This window comes from Nomascus leucogenys, chromosome 20 (assembly GCF_006542625.1).
Source record: "Nomascus leucogenys isolate Asia chromosome 20, Asia_NLE_v1, whole genome shotgun sequence".
In the NCBI taxonomy this organism is placed as follows: domain Eukaryota; kingdom Metazoa; phylum Chordata; class Mammalia; order Primates; family Hylobatidae; genus Nomascus; species Nomascus leucogenys.
In genome coordinates, this window is record NC_044400.1 from 46935349 (window position 1) to 46951693 (window position 16345).

The window sequence follows — 16345 nt, forward strand, 5'->3', positions numbered from 1 at the left end:
GACACGTACAACTTTTTATGTGTCTTATTTACTAATTTATTGATTTATAACACAATGAACATTATAAATTGGTGTAGGTCCTCTAAAATTATGGGCAAAAATTTGTGTGATGTGTCTGCTAAGGCAAAACCGAGGCACAGTAACTTGCCCTTGGTCAGATAAATAGCACGTGGTGGGGCTGGAGACCTAGCATCCTGGCTTCAGAGGGACCAGTGCAGTGAGGCCCTGTTAATAAGTAACAGTCTGTTTGTAAACTGGGGATAAGAGTAGTCAGTGTCATCATGGAGATAAAATGAGCTAGGCTAGTCCAGAGCTGCACATACAACAATAGGCGTGTAATAAATATAAGCTGTCAATGCTCAGCCTCTGTTGTATTCCAGGCTCTTCTATCTTTCGTCCTAGAGATGCTGGTGTCATAAAGTGCAAGACCCAACAGGGGGTGGATGGGTGAGAATTTCAAAAGTGTAGCTAGAGCCAAAGCTGGAGATACTACTTTCTCCATTGAACTCTTTATGGTCTAGTTTTTCTCTTGAAATCGTACGCAAATGTTTCATTGTATTCCACGATTCAATTGCTAATCTAGTCATATAAAACTGGTTTACTCCAAAGCTTTCGGTATCTTTTCTTTTTTTTGAGACAGAGTTTCGCTCTGTCGCCCAGGCTGGAGGGCAGTAGGTCGATCTCGGCTCACTGCAACCTCTGCCTCCTAGGTTCAAGCAATTCTCCTGTCTCAGTCTCCCGAGTAGCTGGGACTACAGGCACACGTCACCACCCCTAGCTAATTTTTGTATTTTTAGTAGAGACGGGGTTTCACCACATTGGTCAGGTGGTCTCGAACTCCTGGCCTCAGGTGACTCACTCGCCTCGGCCTCCCAACGTGCTGGGATTACAGGGGTGAGCCACCGCGTCCGGCCGCTTGATGAAACCTTATTGCAGAATAGATATTTATACATAATATGTAAAACGCACAGCTAAAACATTTACTGCAGTTGGTAGTAAAAACTTTTGAAAGTTACTGTAGGGAAGTGCATTGTCCAGACGTGTAACCGGGAGGTACTTGGGTACCCCGCCTTCCAAGGAAACCAATATCGGATCCCCCTACTTTAGCGCCCTTGCCAAAAACCAAGCTCACACCACAGCACTGTGGTTCTTTTCGATGTCAGTGGCCCGCCTGCCCTCCGGGCGGCACCTGCACAGGCGTCGCACCTCCCGCCTCTGGGCGGGACGGAAGCAAAGCTCGCGCCTCCTGACGTCATCACCGCGCGCCGCTGTCTTCGCCTTCTTGCACTTCGCGGGAGAAGTTGTTGGCGCGAATGGATCCTGAGCCCCGATAACGGATTCCTCAACCGGCCCGCCCGCCAGCCAGCCAGCGCCTTCATCCTGGGGCTGCGATGGTGAGCCGCTGGGGGAGGCAGTGCGGCTCGGGGTCTGGGAGGGCTTTGCAGGCCTGGTGTGGACCAGGCATTCCTGGTATGCAGGGTGGGGGAGGATGGCGGTGGGTGGTTCCGGAGGCTAGCAAAGGCAGAGAAGGGGCCGCACACCGGGCACTGGACGCAAAACTTTCCTTGCACCGCGGGCTCCAGCTCTGGGCGGCAGCCAGCGCGCAGGGATTTTGTTGCTACGTGTACTTGCACTTCCCCCCACCACTCTTGGGGGAAGGGAGAAAGGAAGAGAGGAAGGATGGTGGTTTTGGGACGCATTGGCCAAGTTATTTTCTTGTTCGGCGTTGCCCGAACCTCAGTTTGAGTACTGCCTAAAGCGTGGATTTCAAGCTTTGGGTCACGAGAGAGAAGAATGTAACAAACTTTTCTTTCTTTGGGAATATTTTGTGTAGGGCCTTAAACTTTTATAATTAACAGCTCAGCTCGTTTCATCTCCGCTCGTCATTAACGATCACCTGAGCGGTGTTGAGACCGAGGGCATGGAGAGGATATTTTATCTTGTTTAGATGAGTGCGTAGGAGTCAAAAGGATAACATGGCTTACTAGGAAAAAGAAGTACAGCGTATAGAAACAGATGCAAGACATTTGACAGCTGTCATCCTAATCACCTGATGTTAAAAATCTGAAAAAACAACAACAACAACAAAAAAAACCCAAACCTCACTGCATAATCCTGGATAAAACATTCAAACAAATTGAAAGTGAAATAATAATGCAGCCAGCAAAGCAGACATTCCTGATGGTATGGCAATGGATATGGCTCTGTGTTTGAAATATTTTTAAAGGACAATTTAAAATGTTCCATTAAGCTAGAAGATACTTAACAATCCGATGTAATTTTTTTCAATCATTGGTCAACGTCACAGTGACAACATTCTAGGGGGTGAAAATTTTATGCCACATTGGGAAACGTTGGAGGCCTTTGTGTTTCTTCTCAAAAAAGGGCAACAGTAATGATAGTAGCTATCTTGTACCAAGCATCTTCTTTAGGTCAATATGTGAACTGTTGGTTTTTCATGTTTTTTTTTTCTTCATTTCAACCCACATCGATGCAGTTTTACAGATGGTACAAGCACCTTTTTGGAATTTAAACAGTGTGTCATATAACTAGTAGGTGGTTGAACTAGAATTAGAATCTTGGTGTTTCTGAGCACCATGTTATACTACCTCCCTATAATGATCATTATTACATTTTGGAGGTCAAGGCACTGTGGTATTTTGGAAGCTTGATGAGATTTGGAGTCTTGAAGATGAAGAACGTGGTAATATTTTAGTTTAATGGTTTATAGATTAATTTATAGTTATATTACTATGTTAGTATAGTCTAGTTTAATAGTTATGTGGTCTTGGGCAAGTAAATAGCTTAAGTTTAATCTCTTTAAGCCTCTGTTTCCTTATCTGTAAAAAAGGGGAAAATAATAGCTGCCATAGTGATTGTTTTGGGGATTAAGCAAGATGTATAGGTAAAGCTTCCGTTCTGGTGGCTGGCATGTTAGGCCACTACACAGTTACCAATGATCTATTTTCTCAGAAAGGACTCTGTGGACAGTTACATAGATTTTAAGAGGCATGGTAGATTCCTGTGTCATTTATGGTGAACATAGCTTGTGTGGTCAACTTTTGATCATTCAGGTGCTTTTACTTTTGGTTCTTTTCTTTCTTTAATACTCCTGTTCATGGTGCAGATAAAAAATAGACCTCTTCTCAGAAAAGAAATAGGTCAAATTGGTCAGTTTTGTTGTTAACGGGAAAACATTCTATGAGGTAGATAAGAATTTTGCATTATATTGATACTTAATTTAGCCCTCCAGTCTCTAGTGCAACAATTAGCAAAACCCCTAGACTAAAATTGATTCAACAAATGTTTATTGAACACCTGTGCAAAGTTGTAAGACAGTAGTTCTTTTTTTTTTCTTTCCCTCAAACTGTGTCATGGGGTGTGAAGGACAGTAGTTCTCAATCTTTGTTTGTTAGTTTCCTTTGATAAATACAGTGAATGGTATGCAAATTTTCTGCCCAGAGAAATGCATATGGGCATATACACACCATTTTAAGGGATTGACCTATCTTCTTCTTCTTCCTTTTTTTTTTTTAAAGACAAGGGCTTGCTCTGTTGCCCAGGCTGGAGTGCAGTGGTGTGATGACAGCTCACTGCCACCTCTAATTCCCGGGTACAAGTGATCCTTCCACCCTGGCCTCCCAAAGCATTGAGATTACAGGCGTGAGCCACTGTGCCTGGCCTATTCACTTATCTTCTTCTTCTTCTTTTTTTTTTGTTTTTTTGAGAGTCTTGCTGTGTTGCCCAGGCTGGAATGCAGTGGTTCAGTCTTGGCTCACTGCAACCTCTGCCTCCCAGGTTTAAGCGATTCTTGTGCCTCAGCCTCCCCGGTAGCTGGGATTACAGGTGTGTGCCACCATGTCCGGCTATTTTATTTTTTTATTTTTAGTAGAGATGAAGTTTCACCATATTGGCCAGGCTGGTCTTGAATCCTGGCCTCAAGTTGATCCACCTGCCTCGGCCTCTTAAAGTGCCGGGATTACAGGCATGAACCACTGTGCCTGTCCTATTCACTTATATTCTGAAGCCCATCCATAGACAGGTCTTGCCCTGGGAGCTGCATTGAAAACAAAAATTCCGATTAAAAGTTATCAATAAAGAAATAGTGTGTGTATTCACACAATGGAATACTGTGCAACCTTTATAAAAATGAGAAAACTTTATACTCTGATATGAAACAATTGCCAAAATATAAAATCTCTCTGGAAAGATACAGAAAGGAACCAACTGATAACATTTGTTGCCTCCAGAGATGGGAAATATGTGGCTGAGAGGCAGGATAAGAGGGGGACATTTTACCCTTTTGAAATTTGGACCATGTGAATATATTATCTACTAAAGGAATAGAAAGAAAATTAAAAATAAAAGAAATAAAGAAGCTATGTAGACAACTTGAATTTCACTGAGATTTAATTGTTTGCACAAAATGTGAATAAAACCTGAGAGATGCCATTTTTAAGAAGTCAGCATATATAATTAATTGGTTGGTGTAATTAATGAAAATATGCATAAGACTGAACTAAACACACATGAGACTTAAGGAACAGCTGTTTGAAGAGCCATGAGGTCAGTTTAAATAAATTGTGGTCTGAACTGTTTCATTGCTCCACTCCTAGAGGCAGGCACCTTTCACGTCATGGTTTACTATGTGGAATGCTCTCCCTGGAGCAGTGCTCGACTTTATTATAATATAGCTTTTGCCAAGTCATATGCTTTTGCCATGCATATGTACTTGAACTTGGCCTCTAAGGCCCCTACCTACCTCTCTGATTTTCTCTCTCTGTCTTTTGAGTGTGTTACGTTGGTTCTGTTTCTCTTTCGGGGGTTTTGTTGTTGCTATTTTCTCTCTTTGAAATATTCTTCCTCCACATCCTTGCATGTCTGCCTTTTTTTCATCATTTAAGTTTCTCTTGCCTAATCCAAGGTCATGAAGATTTATGCTTAAGAGCTTTGCAGTTTTAGCTCTTACATTTAGGACTTTTATCTTTTTTTTTTTTTTTTTGAGAAGGAGTCTCGCTCTGTCACCCAGGCTGGAGTGCAGTGGCGCAATCTCGGCTCACTGCAGGCTCCGCCCCTCAGGGTTCACGCCATTCTCCTGCCTTAGCCTCCCGTGTATCTGGGACTACAGGCGCCCGCCACCTCGCCTGGCTAATTTTTTGTAGTTTTAGTAGAGATGGGGTTTCACCGTGTTAGCCAGGATGGTCTCGATCTCTTGACCTCATGATCCGCCCGCCTCGGCCTCCCAAAGTGCTAGGAGACTTTTATCTATTTTTGAGTTAATTTTTATATAGGGTGTGAAGTATAGAGGTCCAATTTTATTCTTTTGTATGTGGACATCTAGTTGTCCCAGCACCATTTTTTGAAAAGATTCTTCTTTCTCCTTTGAATTATCTTGGCACCCTTGTCAAAAATCAGTTGACTGTAAATGCGAGAGTTGTTTTCTAAACTCCCAGTTCTATTCCATTGATCTATATATCTATCTAAATGCCAGCAACACACTGTGTTACTGTGGCTTTGTCATAATTTTTGAAGTCAGGAAGTATGTCCTCCACCTTTGTTCTTTTTCAAAATTGTTTTGGCTGTTCCATTTCCTTGAATTTCTATAGGAATTTTAGAATCAGCAAAGATGCCACATGGAATTTTGATAGGAAATTTATTGAATCTGTAGGTCAATTTAGGGAATATTGTCATCTTAACAGTATTACATCTTCCGATCCATGAATGTGGGATGCCTTCATTTGTTTAGGTCTTCAGTTTGTTTAAACAGTATTTTGTAGTTTTTCGCAGTATGAGTTTTACACTTCATTTGTTAAATATATTCCTAAGTATTTTATTCTTTTTGGTGATTTTTTAAATGAAACTTTTTTTTTTTTTGAGATGGAGTCTTGCTCTGTTGCCCAGGCTGGGGTGCAGTGGTGCAATCTCGGCTCGCTGCAAGCTCTGCCTCCTGGGTTCACGCCATTGTGCAGCCTTGGCCTACTGAGTAGCTGGGACTACAGGCGCCCGCTGCTGCGCCCGGCTAATTTTTTTTGTAATTTTAGTAGAGGTGGTGTTTCACCATGGTCTCGATCTCCTCACCTCGTGATCCGCCCGCCTTGGCCTCCCAAAGTGCTGGGATTACAGGCGTGAGCCACCACACCCGGCTGGAACTGTTTTCTTAATTTCATTTTTGGATTGTTTATTGCAAAAGTATACAGAAATACAATTGATTTTTGTATATTGATCTTGTGTCCTTGCTGAACTCATTATTCTAAGTTTTTTAGTGGATTTCTTATGTTTTTCTGTAAGATTGTTTCATCTGTAAACACATGGGTTTACTTGTTCAATGTAGATGTCTTTTATTTTATTGCCTAATTCTTTTGCTAGAAACTCGACAACATTGAGTACAAGTGGCAAGAGCAGACATACTTTTTCCTGATTTTAGGGGGAAAGCCCTCCAACCGCTTACTTTTTGCTTCCAAAGTGTAAGGCCTTAATATAATTTTAAATATTTTATTTATTGATTGATTGATTGAAACGGAGTCTCGCTGTTACCCAGGCTGGAGTGCGGTGGCGTGATCTCAGCTCACTGCAACCTCTGCCTCCCAAGTTCAAGCGATACTCCTGCCTCAGCCTCCCAAGTAGCTGGGATTACAGGCATGTGCCACCACACCTGACTAATTTTTCTGTTTTTAGTAGAGATGGGGTTTTGTCCTGTTGGCCAGGCTGGTCTCGAGCTCCTGGCCTCAGGTAATCTGCCCGTCTCAACTTCCCAAAGTGCTGGGATTACAGGCGTGAGCCACTGCGCCTGGCTTAAATACTTTAAAATTATTTCATGATTTTTTTTCTGTGTTCCCACCAGTTAAATCATTATATATTTTATTCAGATATATGATTTTGCATTTTAGTGGTTTTCAGGATAAACGATTTTTGTACTTGGATAGACTTTTGTGAAGTATGTTGATGATAATCAATATCTGCTTATGGATTTGATGGGCTGTTTTAAAATATTAACCAGAAATACTTATATTTCTTTTTTTGAGACGGAGTCTCGCTCTGTCACCCGGGCTAGAGTGCAGTGGCGCGATCTCGGCTCAGTGCGCGATCTCGGCTCAGTGCAAGCTCCGCCTCCCGGGTTCACGCCATTCTCCTGCCTCACCCTCTCCTAGTAGCTGGGACTACAGGCGCCCGCCACCATGCCCGGCTAATTTTTTGTATTTTTAGTAGAGACGGGGTTTCACCGTGGTCTTGATCTCCTGACGTCGTGATCCGCCCGCCTCGGCCTCCCAAAGTGCTGGGATTACAAGCGTGAGCCACCGCGCCCGGCAATACTTATATTTCTTTATTACTTTCAAAATAGAGAAGTAAAACCAAAATACAATATTTTGTCAACCACTCTGCAGCATACTGCGGTACTTATTTTGCATAAAACTGTGTACTCTTCAAAGATAAAATGAACACAGTGATGTAATTTGCTTTCTCTTCTTTTTTTTTTTTTGAGACCGAGTCTCGCTCTGTTGCCCAGGCTGGAGCGCAGTGGTACAATCTCAGCTCACTGCAACCCCCACTTCCCAGGTTCAAGCAATTCTTCTGCCTCAGCCTCCCAAGTAGTTGGGACTGCGGGTGCTCGCCACCATGCCCGGCTGATTTTTGTAGTTTATTTTATTTTATTTTATTTTTTATAGAGACGGAGTCTTGCCCTGTCACCCAGGCTGGAGTGCAGTGTCGCGACCTTGGCTCACTGCCAACCACTGCTGCCCAGGTTCAAGCGATTCGCTTGCCTCAGCCTCCCAAATAGCTGGGACTGCAGACGTTTGCCACCACGTCCGGCTAATTTTTTTGTATTTTTAGTAGAGACGGGGTTTCCCCATATTGGCCAGGCTGTTCTCAAACTCCTGACCTCTGGTGATCTGCCCGCCTTGGCCTCCCAAAAGGCTGGGATTACAGGGGTGACCCACCGCACCTGGCTGATTTTTATGTTTTTAGTAGTGATGGGGTTTCACCACATTGGCCAGGCTGGTCTCTAACTCCTGACGTCAAGTGATCCACCCACCTTGGCCTCCCAAAGTGCTGGGATTAAGGTGTCAACCACTGCACCTGGCCAAAAAAAGAAAATATTTTTGTGTTGCCTTCATTTTTATTTATTTATTATTATTGTTAAATTTTTTATTTCCATGGGTTTTTGGGAAACAGGTGGTATTTGGTTACATGAGTAAGTTCTTTAGTGGCGATTTGTGAGATTTTGGTGTACCCATCACCCGAGTAGTAGGTCTGAATCCAGTTTGTAGTCTTTTATCCCTCACTTCCTTCCCACTGTTTCCCTGACTCCCCAGAGTCCATTGTATTATTCCTTTTTTTTTTTTTTTTTTTTTTTGAGACCGAGTCTCGCACTGTTGCCCAGGCCAGAGTGCAGTGGTGTGATCTTGGCTCACTGCAAGCTCCGCCTCCCGGGTTCATGCCATTCTCCTGCCTCAGCCTCCCGAGTAGCTGGGACTACAGGCACCCGCCACCATGCCTGGCTAATTTTTTGTATTTTTAGTAGAGATGGCGTTTCACCGTGTTAGCCAGGATGGTCTTGATCTCCTGACCTCGTGATCCACCCGCCTCGGCCTCCCAAAGTGCTGGGATTACAGGCGTGAGCCACTGCGCCCAGCCCATTGTGTTATTCTTATGCCTTTGCATCCTCATAGCTTAGCTCTCACTTATGGGTGAGTGAGAACATACAATGTTTGGTTTTTCATTCCTGAATTACTTCACTTAGAATAATAGTTTCCAGTCCCATCTGGGTTGCTGCGAATGCCATTAATTCATTCCTTTTTATGGTTGAGTAGTATTCCATTGTGTGTGTGTGTCTGTGTGTGTGTGTGTGTGTATATATATGTATCCCACAGTTTCTTTACCTACTTGTTGATTGATGGGCTGAATGACTTAATATTTTAAAAGTGCTCAAATCGTAGCATGGCACAGAGTGAGCCTCTAGGAAGGTGTGTTAAGTAAACAAACGAAGTCCTGAATCAAGGCAGTGGCAGTGGGAATAGAGGGGAGAAGACAGCAGTATTTGGGAGATAGTTTAGGTTGGATGATTAGGTGGAGGGCCAGAGTGAGGAGGAAAAGCAGTGGCCATGTTTCTGTTTTGGGTGAATGGTGGTGCTATGCATGGAGATGGGGAATAAAGGGAGAGAAGCAGGTCCCAGCTGAAGATAAATTTAGTTGAGGACATTATTAGTTGGAGGCACCTTTGGGAGATTTGCACAGAGATGGATTTGGCTGCATGTTGGCTGCATAAATGTGGAGTTCAGAGCTGGTCTGGAGAAACAGACATAAGATTTAGGAAGTATCAGTATGTACGTAAGTGGTACTGGGGTTAAGTAGGTGTGAGTTAGTTCACACGGTGTGAGTGTGTAGTTCCAGAGTTTTGACTTGGGGTTCCCAATAGGCTTTAGGGGAAAACCCCTAACATTGGATACAAAGTTTTGTGCATATGTTTGTTTTTTAATATTTCTGTGGAAAATATACGTAGCTTTCATCTACAAAAGCATAAAAACAATTGGCATGATTAGTGGGAGAGCATCTGCTTTGTTTCCTTGGCACACATTTTGGCTTATTTTAATAAATGAGCAATTTGTTGCAGGTATTGACAACTTCCTTTGCTAGCATATAAGCTCTGTAAGGGCAGGGGTCACAAGGAGAGGGAACTGCTGTATAGCGCGTGGCTCACGGTGCATTTTCCACAAATATTAGAGGAATGAATAATTACAAGTGAACTTTGTATTTCCACTAAAAATACAAATAAACTAGAAGGTAAAACTTCCTGGTATAAAAACATCTCTCGCACTGTTGCATGACTTTATATCTAAGCTATTAAAACACTTAGTGATGAATAATATAGCCTAGAGAAATACAGTTATTTTATTATGTTGTAGGTCTATTTTCAGTTGGGACTTAATTTCTTTTTTTTTGAAACGGAGTTTCCCTCTTACCCAGGCTAGAGTGCAATGGTGTGATCTCAGCTCACCGCAACCTCTGCCTCCCGGGTTCAAGCGATTCTCCTGTCTCAGCCTCTGGAGTAGCTGGGATTACAGGTGGGCACCACCATGCCCGGCTAATTTTGTATTTTTAGTAGAGACAGGGTTTCTCCATGTTGGTCAGGCTGGTCTCGAACTCCCGACCTCAGGTGATCTGCCTGCTTCGGCCTCCCAAAGTGCTGGGATTACAAGTGTGAGCCACTGCGCTCGGCCCAGTTGGACTTTATTTCTGTGTTCATTTAAGTAGTTTAAATTTGATTTTTTTTGGCTCAGAAGTCAGTTGTAAAAAGCTAGCTTCTGGCCCGGGCGCTGTGGCTCACGCCTGTAATCCTGGCACTTTGGGAGGCGGATCATGAGGTCAGGAGTTCGAGACCAGCCTGGCCAACATAGTGAAACCCTGTCTCTACTAAAAATACAGAAAAATTAGCCGGGTATGGTGGTGGGCACCTGTAATCCCAGCTACTTGGGAGGCTGAGGCAGGACAACTGCGTGAACCTGGGAGTTGGAGGTTGCAGTGAGCTGAAATCACCCCACTGCACTCCAGCCTGGGCAACAGTGCGAGACTCTGTCTCAAGGAAAAAAAAAAAGCTCCTGGATGAATAAAAACCATATTCGGAGTACATTAGCCCTGGTGAAAATGCCAAATTTCTGAAATAAACCATTAGATCAGGCATAAACAGTCTCAAATGCTTTAGTTATCCTAGTTATGCAGGTATGAAAAGATATTTTTTTAAACCTAAATTAGATAATTATTTCCATTTTCTATTTTAATATGCCTGTGTTGGTTTGTATTTTTGGATCAGGTACCTGGAAACTTCTGTGATAGAGTATTTCATTGAATGCATAGTCTAAAGCTCAATGATAGTAAATATTATGACTTCAGAATCTTATACTTCCCTCTTGCCACAGCAGCAGTAGAAATGGGTCTTTTTGCTGTCATGGGAAGGGCCTCTCAGGTAGACTTAACAGATGCTTGGGGGAGTAGGGGAAGTAGTTTCTATTCTCTACTTCTGTTCCCTCAGTGTGCTTTGTTTCATCTGTTCTTTTTTTCTATGCTCTGCTTTGTTTTCTAAAGACAGATTTAAGAAAGATTAGGAACAGAAAGTAGAATGAAAGCTTCACAAGAACAGAGACCTAGCCTGTTTGTTTATCCCAAGCATCAAGAATAGTTCTTGGTCCATAAAAGGCTCTGAGTAAATATTGCTTGAATGGATAAATGAATGATTGAATGAAAAAAGTTGATGCGGGCTCTTAAAATTCTTCCTAGCTAGAACTTGTTACTGTTCAAAGGTTTTTCAGACCACACTTGTATTTCACTCACCAGTGTTTTCCTCAGAGAAGTTTTTGAGACCCATGCTAAGCTGTTAAATTAGTAACATCAATTATAAATCTAGAGATATTTCTGATTTCTTTAAAAAAAGTTATTTGTTTGGCTTAAAATAAATTTTAAAGAAGAGGAAATGTCCTACTAAAAGTGAAAGTATATTTTTGTTTTTTGTAGCCACAATATTGTAATATGAGAGTAACAGAAAATCAATTATAGAAAGTTTTATTAACTTAGCTCAGAAATAATATATAATCAGCATTAATTTAATACCTTCTTAAAATTTCCTAGGTAAAGTCATAGCACAAAGTTAATCCCAATTAAAGATTCTTTTAATACGTAATCTTTAAAAACAAATCTACCATTAATTTTGTTTCACATAATCAAGAACGTCTCTTTCTGAATGCAGTTGTGAAGGTCAGTGGCCTGAGAAATAACCATTCATGTGTTCAATGAATTTTTTAAGACGGAGTTTTGCACTTTTTCTCCAGGCTGGAGTGCAGTGGCGTGATCTTGGTCCACTGCAACCTCCAACTCTCGGGCTCAAGCCATTCTCCTGCCTCAGCCTCCTGAGTAGCTGGGATTACAGGCACGCACCACCAAGCCCCGGTAATTTTTGTACTTTTAGTAGAGATGGGGTTTTGCCATGTTGGTCAGGCTGGTCTGGAACTCCTGACCTGGTGATCCACCTGCCTCGGCCTCCCAAAGTGCTGGGATTACAGGCGTGAGCCATCACGCCCTGCCTACCATTTCTTTTAGAAATGAAATTACTGGGCAAAGGGTATGTACCTTTAAAATTTGGTAAGTGTGGCTAGATTGCCTTCGATAAAGGTTATACCAGTTTTTTTTTTTTTTTTTTGAGGTGAAATCTCCCTTTGTCACCAGGCTGGAGTGCAGTGGCATGATCTCGGCTCACTGCAACCTCTACCTCCCGGGTTCAAGTGATTCTCCTGCCTCAGCTTCCCAAGTAGCTGGGACTACAGGTGTGTGCCACCATGCCCAGCTAATTTTTGTATTTTTAGTAGAGATGGGGTTTCACCATGTTGGCCAGGATGGTCACGATCTCTTGACCTCGTGATCCACCCACCTTGGCCTCCCAAAGTGCTGGGATTACAGGTGTGAGCCATTGCGCCCAGCCAAGGTTATACCAGTTTTTACTTTTATCAGCAGTATAGTGTGTGAGCATCTGTTTTCCCACATCCTTGACAGATATGGGCATTGTCAGTCTTTTAAAACTTAGGGGAAAATGATCAAGTTTTAACGTATCTGCTTATTTGTGACGTCTAGCATTTTTTATGTGTGTTGGCTATTTGCATTTCTTTTATACTTTGCCTATTAGGAGCTTTTATTTATTTTTCTATTGGTTAGGTTATCTTTTATTGATTTGTAGGAACCCTTTTACATGTTGTGTGTGTGTGTGTGTGTGTGTGTGTGTGTTTTAAGATGGGGTATTGCTTTGTTGCCCAGGCTGGAGTACAGTGGTGTGATGGTCATGGCTCACTGCAGCCTCAAACTCTTGGCGCACAAGTGATCCTCCCACCTTAGCCTCCTATGTAGCTGGGACTACAGGCATGCCGGCATCATGTGTCACTACACTAGGCTGATTTTTTTTTTTTTTGTATTTGTAGAGATGGGGGTCTCCCTGTGTTGCCCTGGCTGGTATTAAACTCTTGGGCTCAAATGATTCTCCCGCCTTGGCCTCTCAAAGTGTTGGTATTACAGGTGTGAGCCACCACACCTGGCCTGTTGTAGATATATATCTATATCTATATATCTATATATATATATATATATATATATTTTTTTTTTTTTTTGAGATGAGTGTCGCTCTGTCGCCCAGACTGGAGTGCAAAGGGGCGTTCTCGGCTCACTGCAACATCTGCCTCCCAGGTTCAAGCGATTCTTGTGCCTCAGCCCATTGAGTAGCTAGGATTACAGGCGTGCACCACCACACATGGCCAATTTTTGTATTTTTAGTAGAGACGGGGTTTTGCTGTGTTGGCCAGGCTGGTCTCAAACTGCTGGTTTCATGCAGTCCACCTGCCTCGGCCTCCAAAGTGCTGGGATTACAGGCGTGAGCCACTGCGTCCAGCCTGTTGTAGATATTTTTAAGTTAGTTGCTTTTTTTTTTTTTTTTTTTTGAGATAGTTTCACTATGTTGTCCAGGCTGAACTTGAACTCCTGGGTTCAAGCAATCCTCTTGTCTCAGCCTCTCTGGTAGCTGGGACTATAGGTGTGCACCACAGTGCCCAGCTCTGTTGCTTGCATTTTAACTTTGTTTATGGCACTTTTTGTGTAGTAAAATCTACCTTTCTTTAGGGATGGTTTCTGGCCTTGATGTTCTGCTTTGAGGGTCTTCCACTTGCCAAGATTGAAAAATAAATTTAAATATTTGTTCCTTTCTCCACTCATAGGCTCAACAAGAATTATTCTGTACAGGCAAGAGAAGTCTTTAGATTCATTATTTGGGAGGTAGACTTGTTTTTCTGCATTTCATGAAGTCTTTGAAGGTCTAGAACACTGGACAGCAAATGTTAATTGGAAGAGTCAGGTGAAGTCACATGCTATAAATTAAGGACAAATTGCTGACCTTTGCCTCTTATATGTTTATACCCCAGATGGCTGCTCACAATGGAGATAGTTCTAAAAAAGTATGAGTAGAATGGCTTCCATTCTGATGAAAATTATTTTCTAAAAGCTTTAATTTTTAGTGTATACTGAGTTAGGTTACGATGCTGCAATTTCTTTAACTCTTACGTTGCCATCAGATTGTGGGGGAGTTTAGGGGAGTAGGGTAAAGTAATGCAAAAGGAAAGAAAGGAGGATGTGAGTGGAAATAATTACATAGAGAGGAAATGGTGTAACAGTGCTAAGGAGTGGCAGTGCAGATTTTTGTACAGACAAAAACCAGACAGCTCAGTGTTACCAGTAGCTCTGTTTCCTGAATTACATTTTGTTTTCTTTCTCTTCTCAGTTTTAAGCATTTTTGGTCCGAAAACAGGTTGAAAACCACCACTTGCTTTAACCAGATTATTAATTTACAGTTTGGTTATTTCCATGGCACACATGCACTATCACTCTTTCTCTGTGTGTATGTGTTTAAACAATCACTACTTTTTATTTTTAAAATGTTTCCATCTATGAGCTCACTTAGAACAGTCATGATTGTGAGTGAAGAATCACTGTGTAATTTCAAAAGTGAAACTGATATGAAACTCATTTGCTCCAGAAGCAATAAAGTAGTTGTCAGCCTCAGACTTGATTCTCTGTAATTATAGGAAAGACTGTGGTTTTCTTTATTGTTCTTCTCCTCTTTAGCATCTGATACAGATGTCTCAGGTTCATAGCTGAGACACCCATTCTGTAAGCAGTATCTTTTAAACTTAGACTTAATTAGGATGGATTTGTAACTAGGAGATTTACAATAGAGGATATAAAGCCAGATAAGTCTTTAATCCTTTTTAAAAATTTTTTTAAAATTTTTTAAATTTTTTTTTTTTTTGAGACAGTCTTGTTCTGTCGCCCAGGCTGGAGTGCAGTGGTGCAATCTTGCCACACTGCAACTTCTGCCTCCCAGGTTCAAGCGATTCTCATGCTCCAATCTTCAGAGCAGGTGGATTATAGGCATGTGCCACCGTGCCTGGCTGATTTTCATATTTTTAGTAGAAATGGGATTTCACCATTGTTGACCAGGCTGGTCTTGAACTCCTGGCCTCAAGTGATCCTTTCACATCGGCCTCCTAAAGTGCTGGGATTACAGGCATGAGCTACCTTACCTGGCCTTAAAAAAAAAATTATTTAACATGCTATGTACTTCAATTATCTGCTTTGTTTATTGGCTTAGCCACAAAGTTATTTGTGTGTGTGTGTGTGTGTGTCACACTTATTTGGGATTTTTGACGTTGTAAGAGTATGACAGTTATTGTCAGGATCTAGGAAATAATTGCTAACTTTTCTTACACTTTACAAAGTACTTTTATAGGCATTTCTCTCATGCAATAAAGAGAGGTAGGTTGTAGGGATAAAAAGTGATAAAAACTGGTGATTACAACCATCAAGGATAGGAAGAGGGAAAATGATACAGGTGGTTCTTAAACACAGTTCTTTGGAATTCAGATCCTACGTTCTCATTTTTTCTTCTTATACCCTTCTCTATAAGCAGAGATAATGACAAACAGAGTGTTTCAGTAATATGAAGGGATGATAGTTCAGAAATGAGGTGAGGGGAAGATTTTTACTGAGCCAGAATTGTGGTAGATGCATAATTAATCCACATAAAGGGTCAGTATTAGTCCCACTTTACTGAGGAGAAAACAGATAAAGTAGCTTGCCCAGGATCACACAGGTAAAAAGCACTAGAGCACAGATTTGAGTTAAGGCTTCTGATTCTAAGATCTGTTCCCTTTCCTCTATACCACAATTTCTTAAACTAAATTTTAGAGAGGTGGGGAAGACTATGCAAAGGTTAGGAAAAGTGAGTGATTTTAATTGTAAATTACACTGTAAATGTTTCAGCATGATTAATTTGAATTCTGTGGTTTAACACGGGGGTAATTAAAGAGCATATTGTAATAAGCATCAAAGGTTTTTTTTCTTCAGAATGTTGAAAAATCATATAAAGGAAAACAATTTGAAGGTTTTTAGTTGCCAGGAATGATTAGGGTTGTGAGAGTTATTCTTCTTTCATACTGGAGTATATGTTCCACAGACAAGGATCATATTCTCCAACTTTGTCTTCTCCCCAGCTGTGCCTGGGATGATGGGATGTGGATGTGGATGTGCATGCATGATCAATAATAAGTAACTGCCACTTGCCTCTTTAATAACTCTGATGTCATTAGCAAAAATATCACTTGCTTATTTTGGCCTGTTTTTGGCCTGATTCTGAGAATTTATATTACTTTTCATTAGACAAATTATTCTTTTTTTTTTTTTTTTTTGAGATGGAGTCTTGCTTTGTCGCCCAGGCAGGCTGGAGTGCAGTGGTGTGACCTGGGCTCACTGCAACCTCTGCCTC

General features: G+C 41.7%; 1 protein-coding gene across 4 annotated transcripts in view; it reads left to right on the top strand.

Moving 5' to 3' along the window:
• The first annotated feature begins 1232 nt into the window (after positions 1-1232).
• RFC1 (replication factor C subunit 1) overlaps positions 1233-16345 on the top strand; it is an 84828-nt gene continuing 69715 nt past the window's right edge. For all 4 annotated transcript variants that reach the window (XR_004027208.1, XM_003258588.3, XM_030800830.1 and 1 more), the window contains exon 1: positions 1233-1394. Coding sequence is in view for 3 of the 4 variants with exons in the window: in XM_003258588.3 (XP_003258636.2) it covers positions 1392-1394 (3 nt within the window). In the remaining variant the exon portion in view is untranslated. The remainder of the gene's footprint in view (positions 1395-16345) is intronic.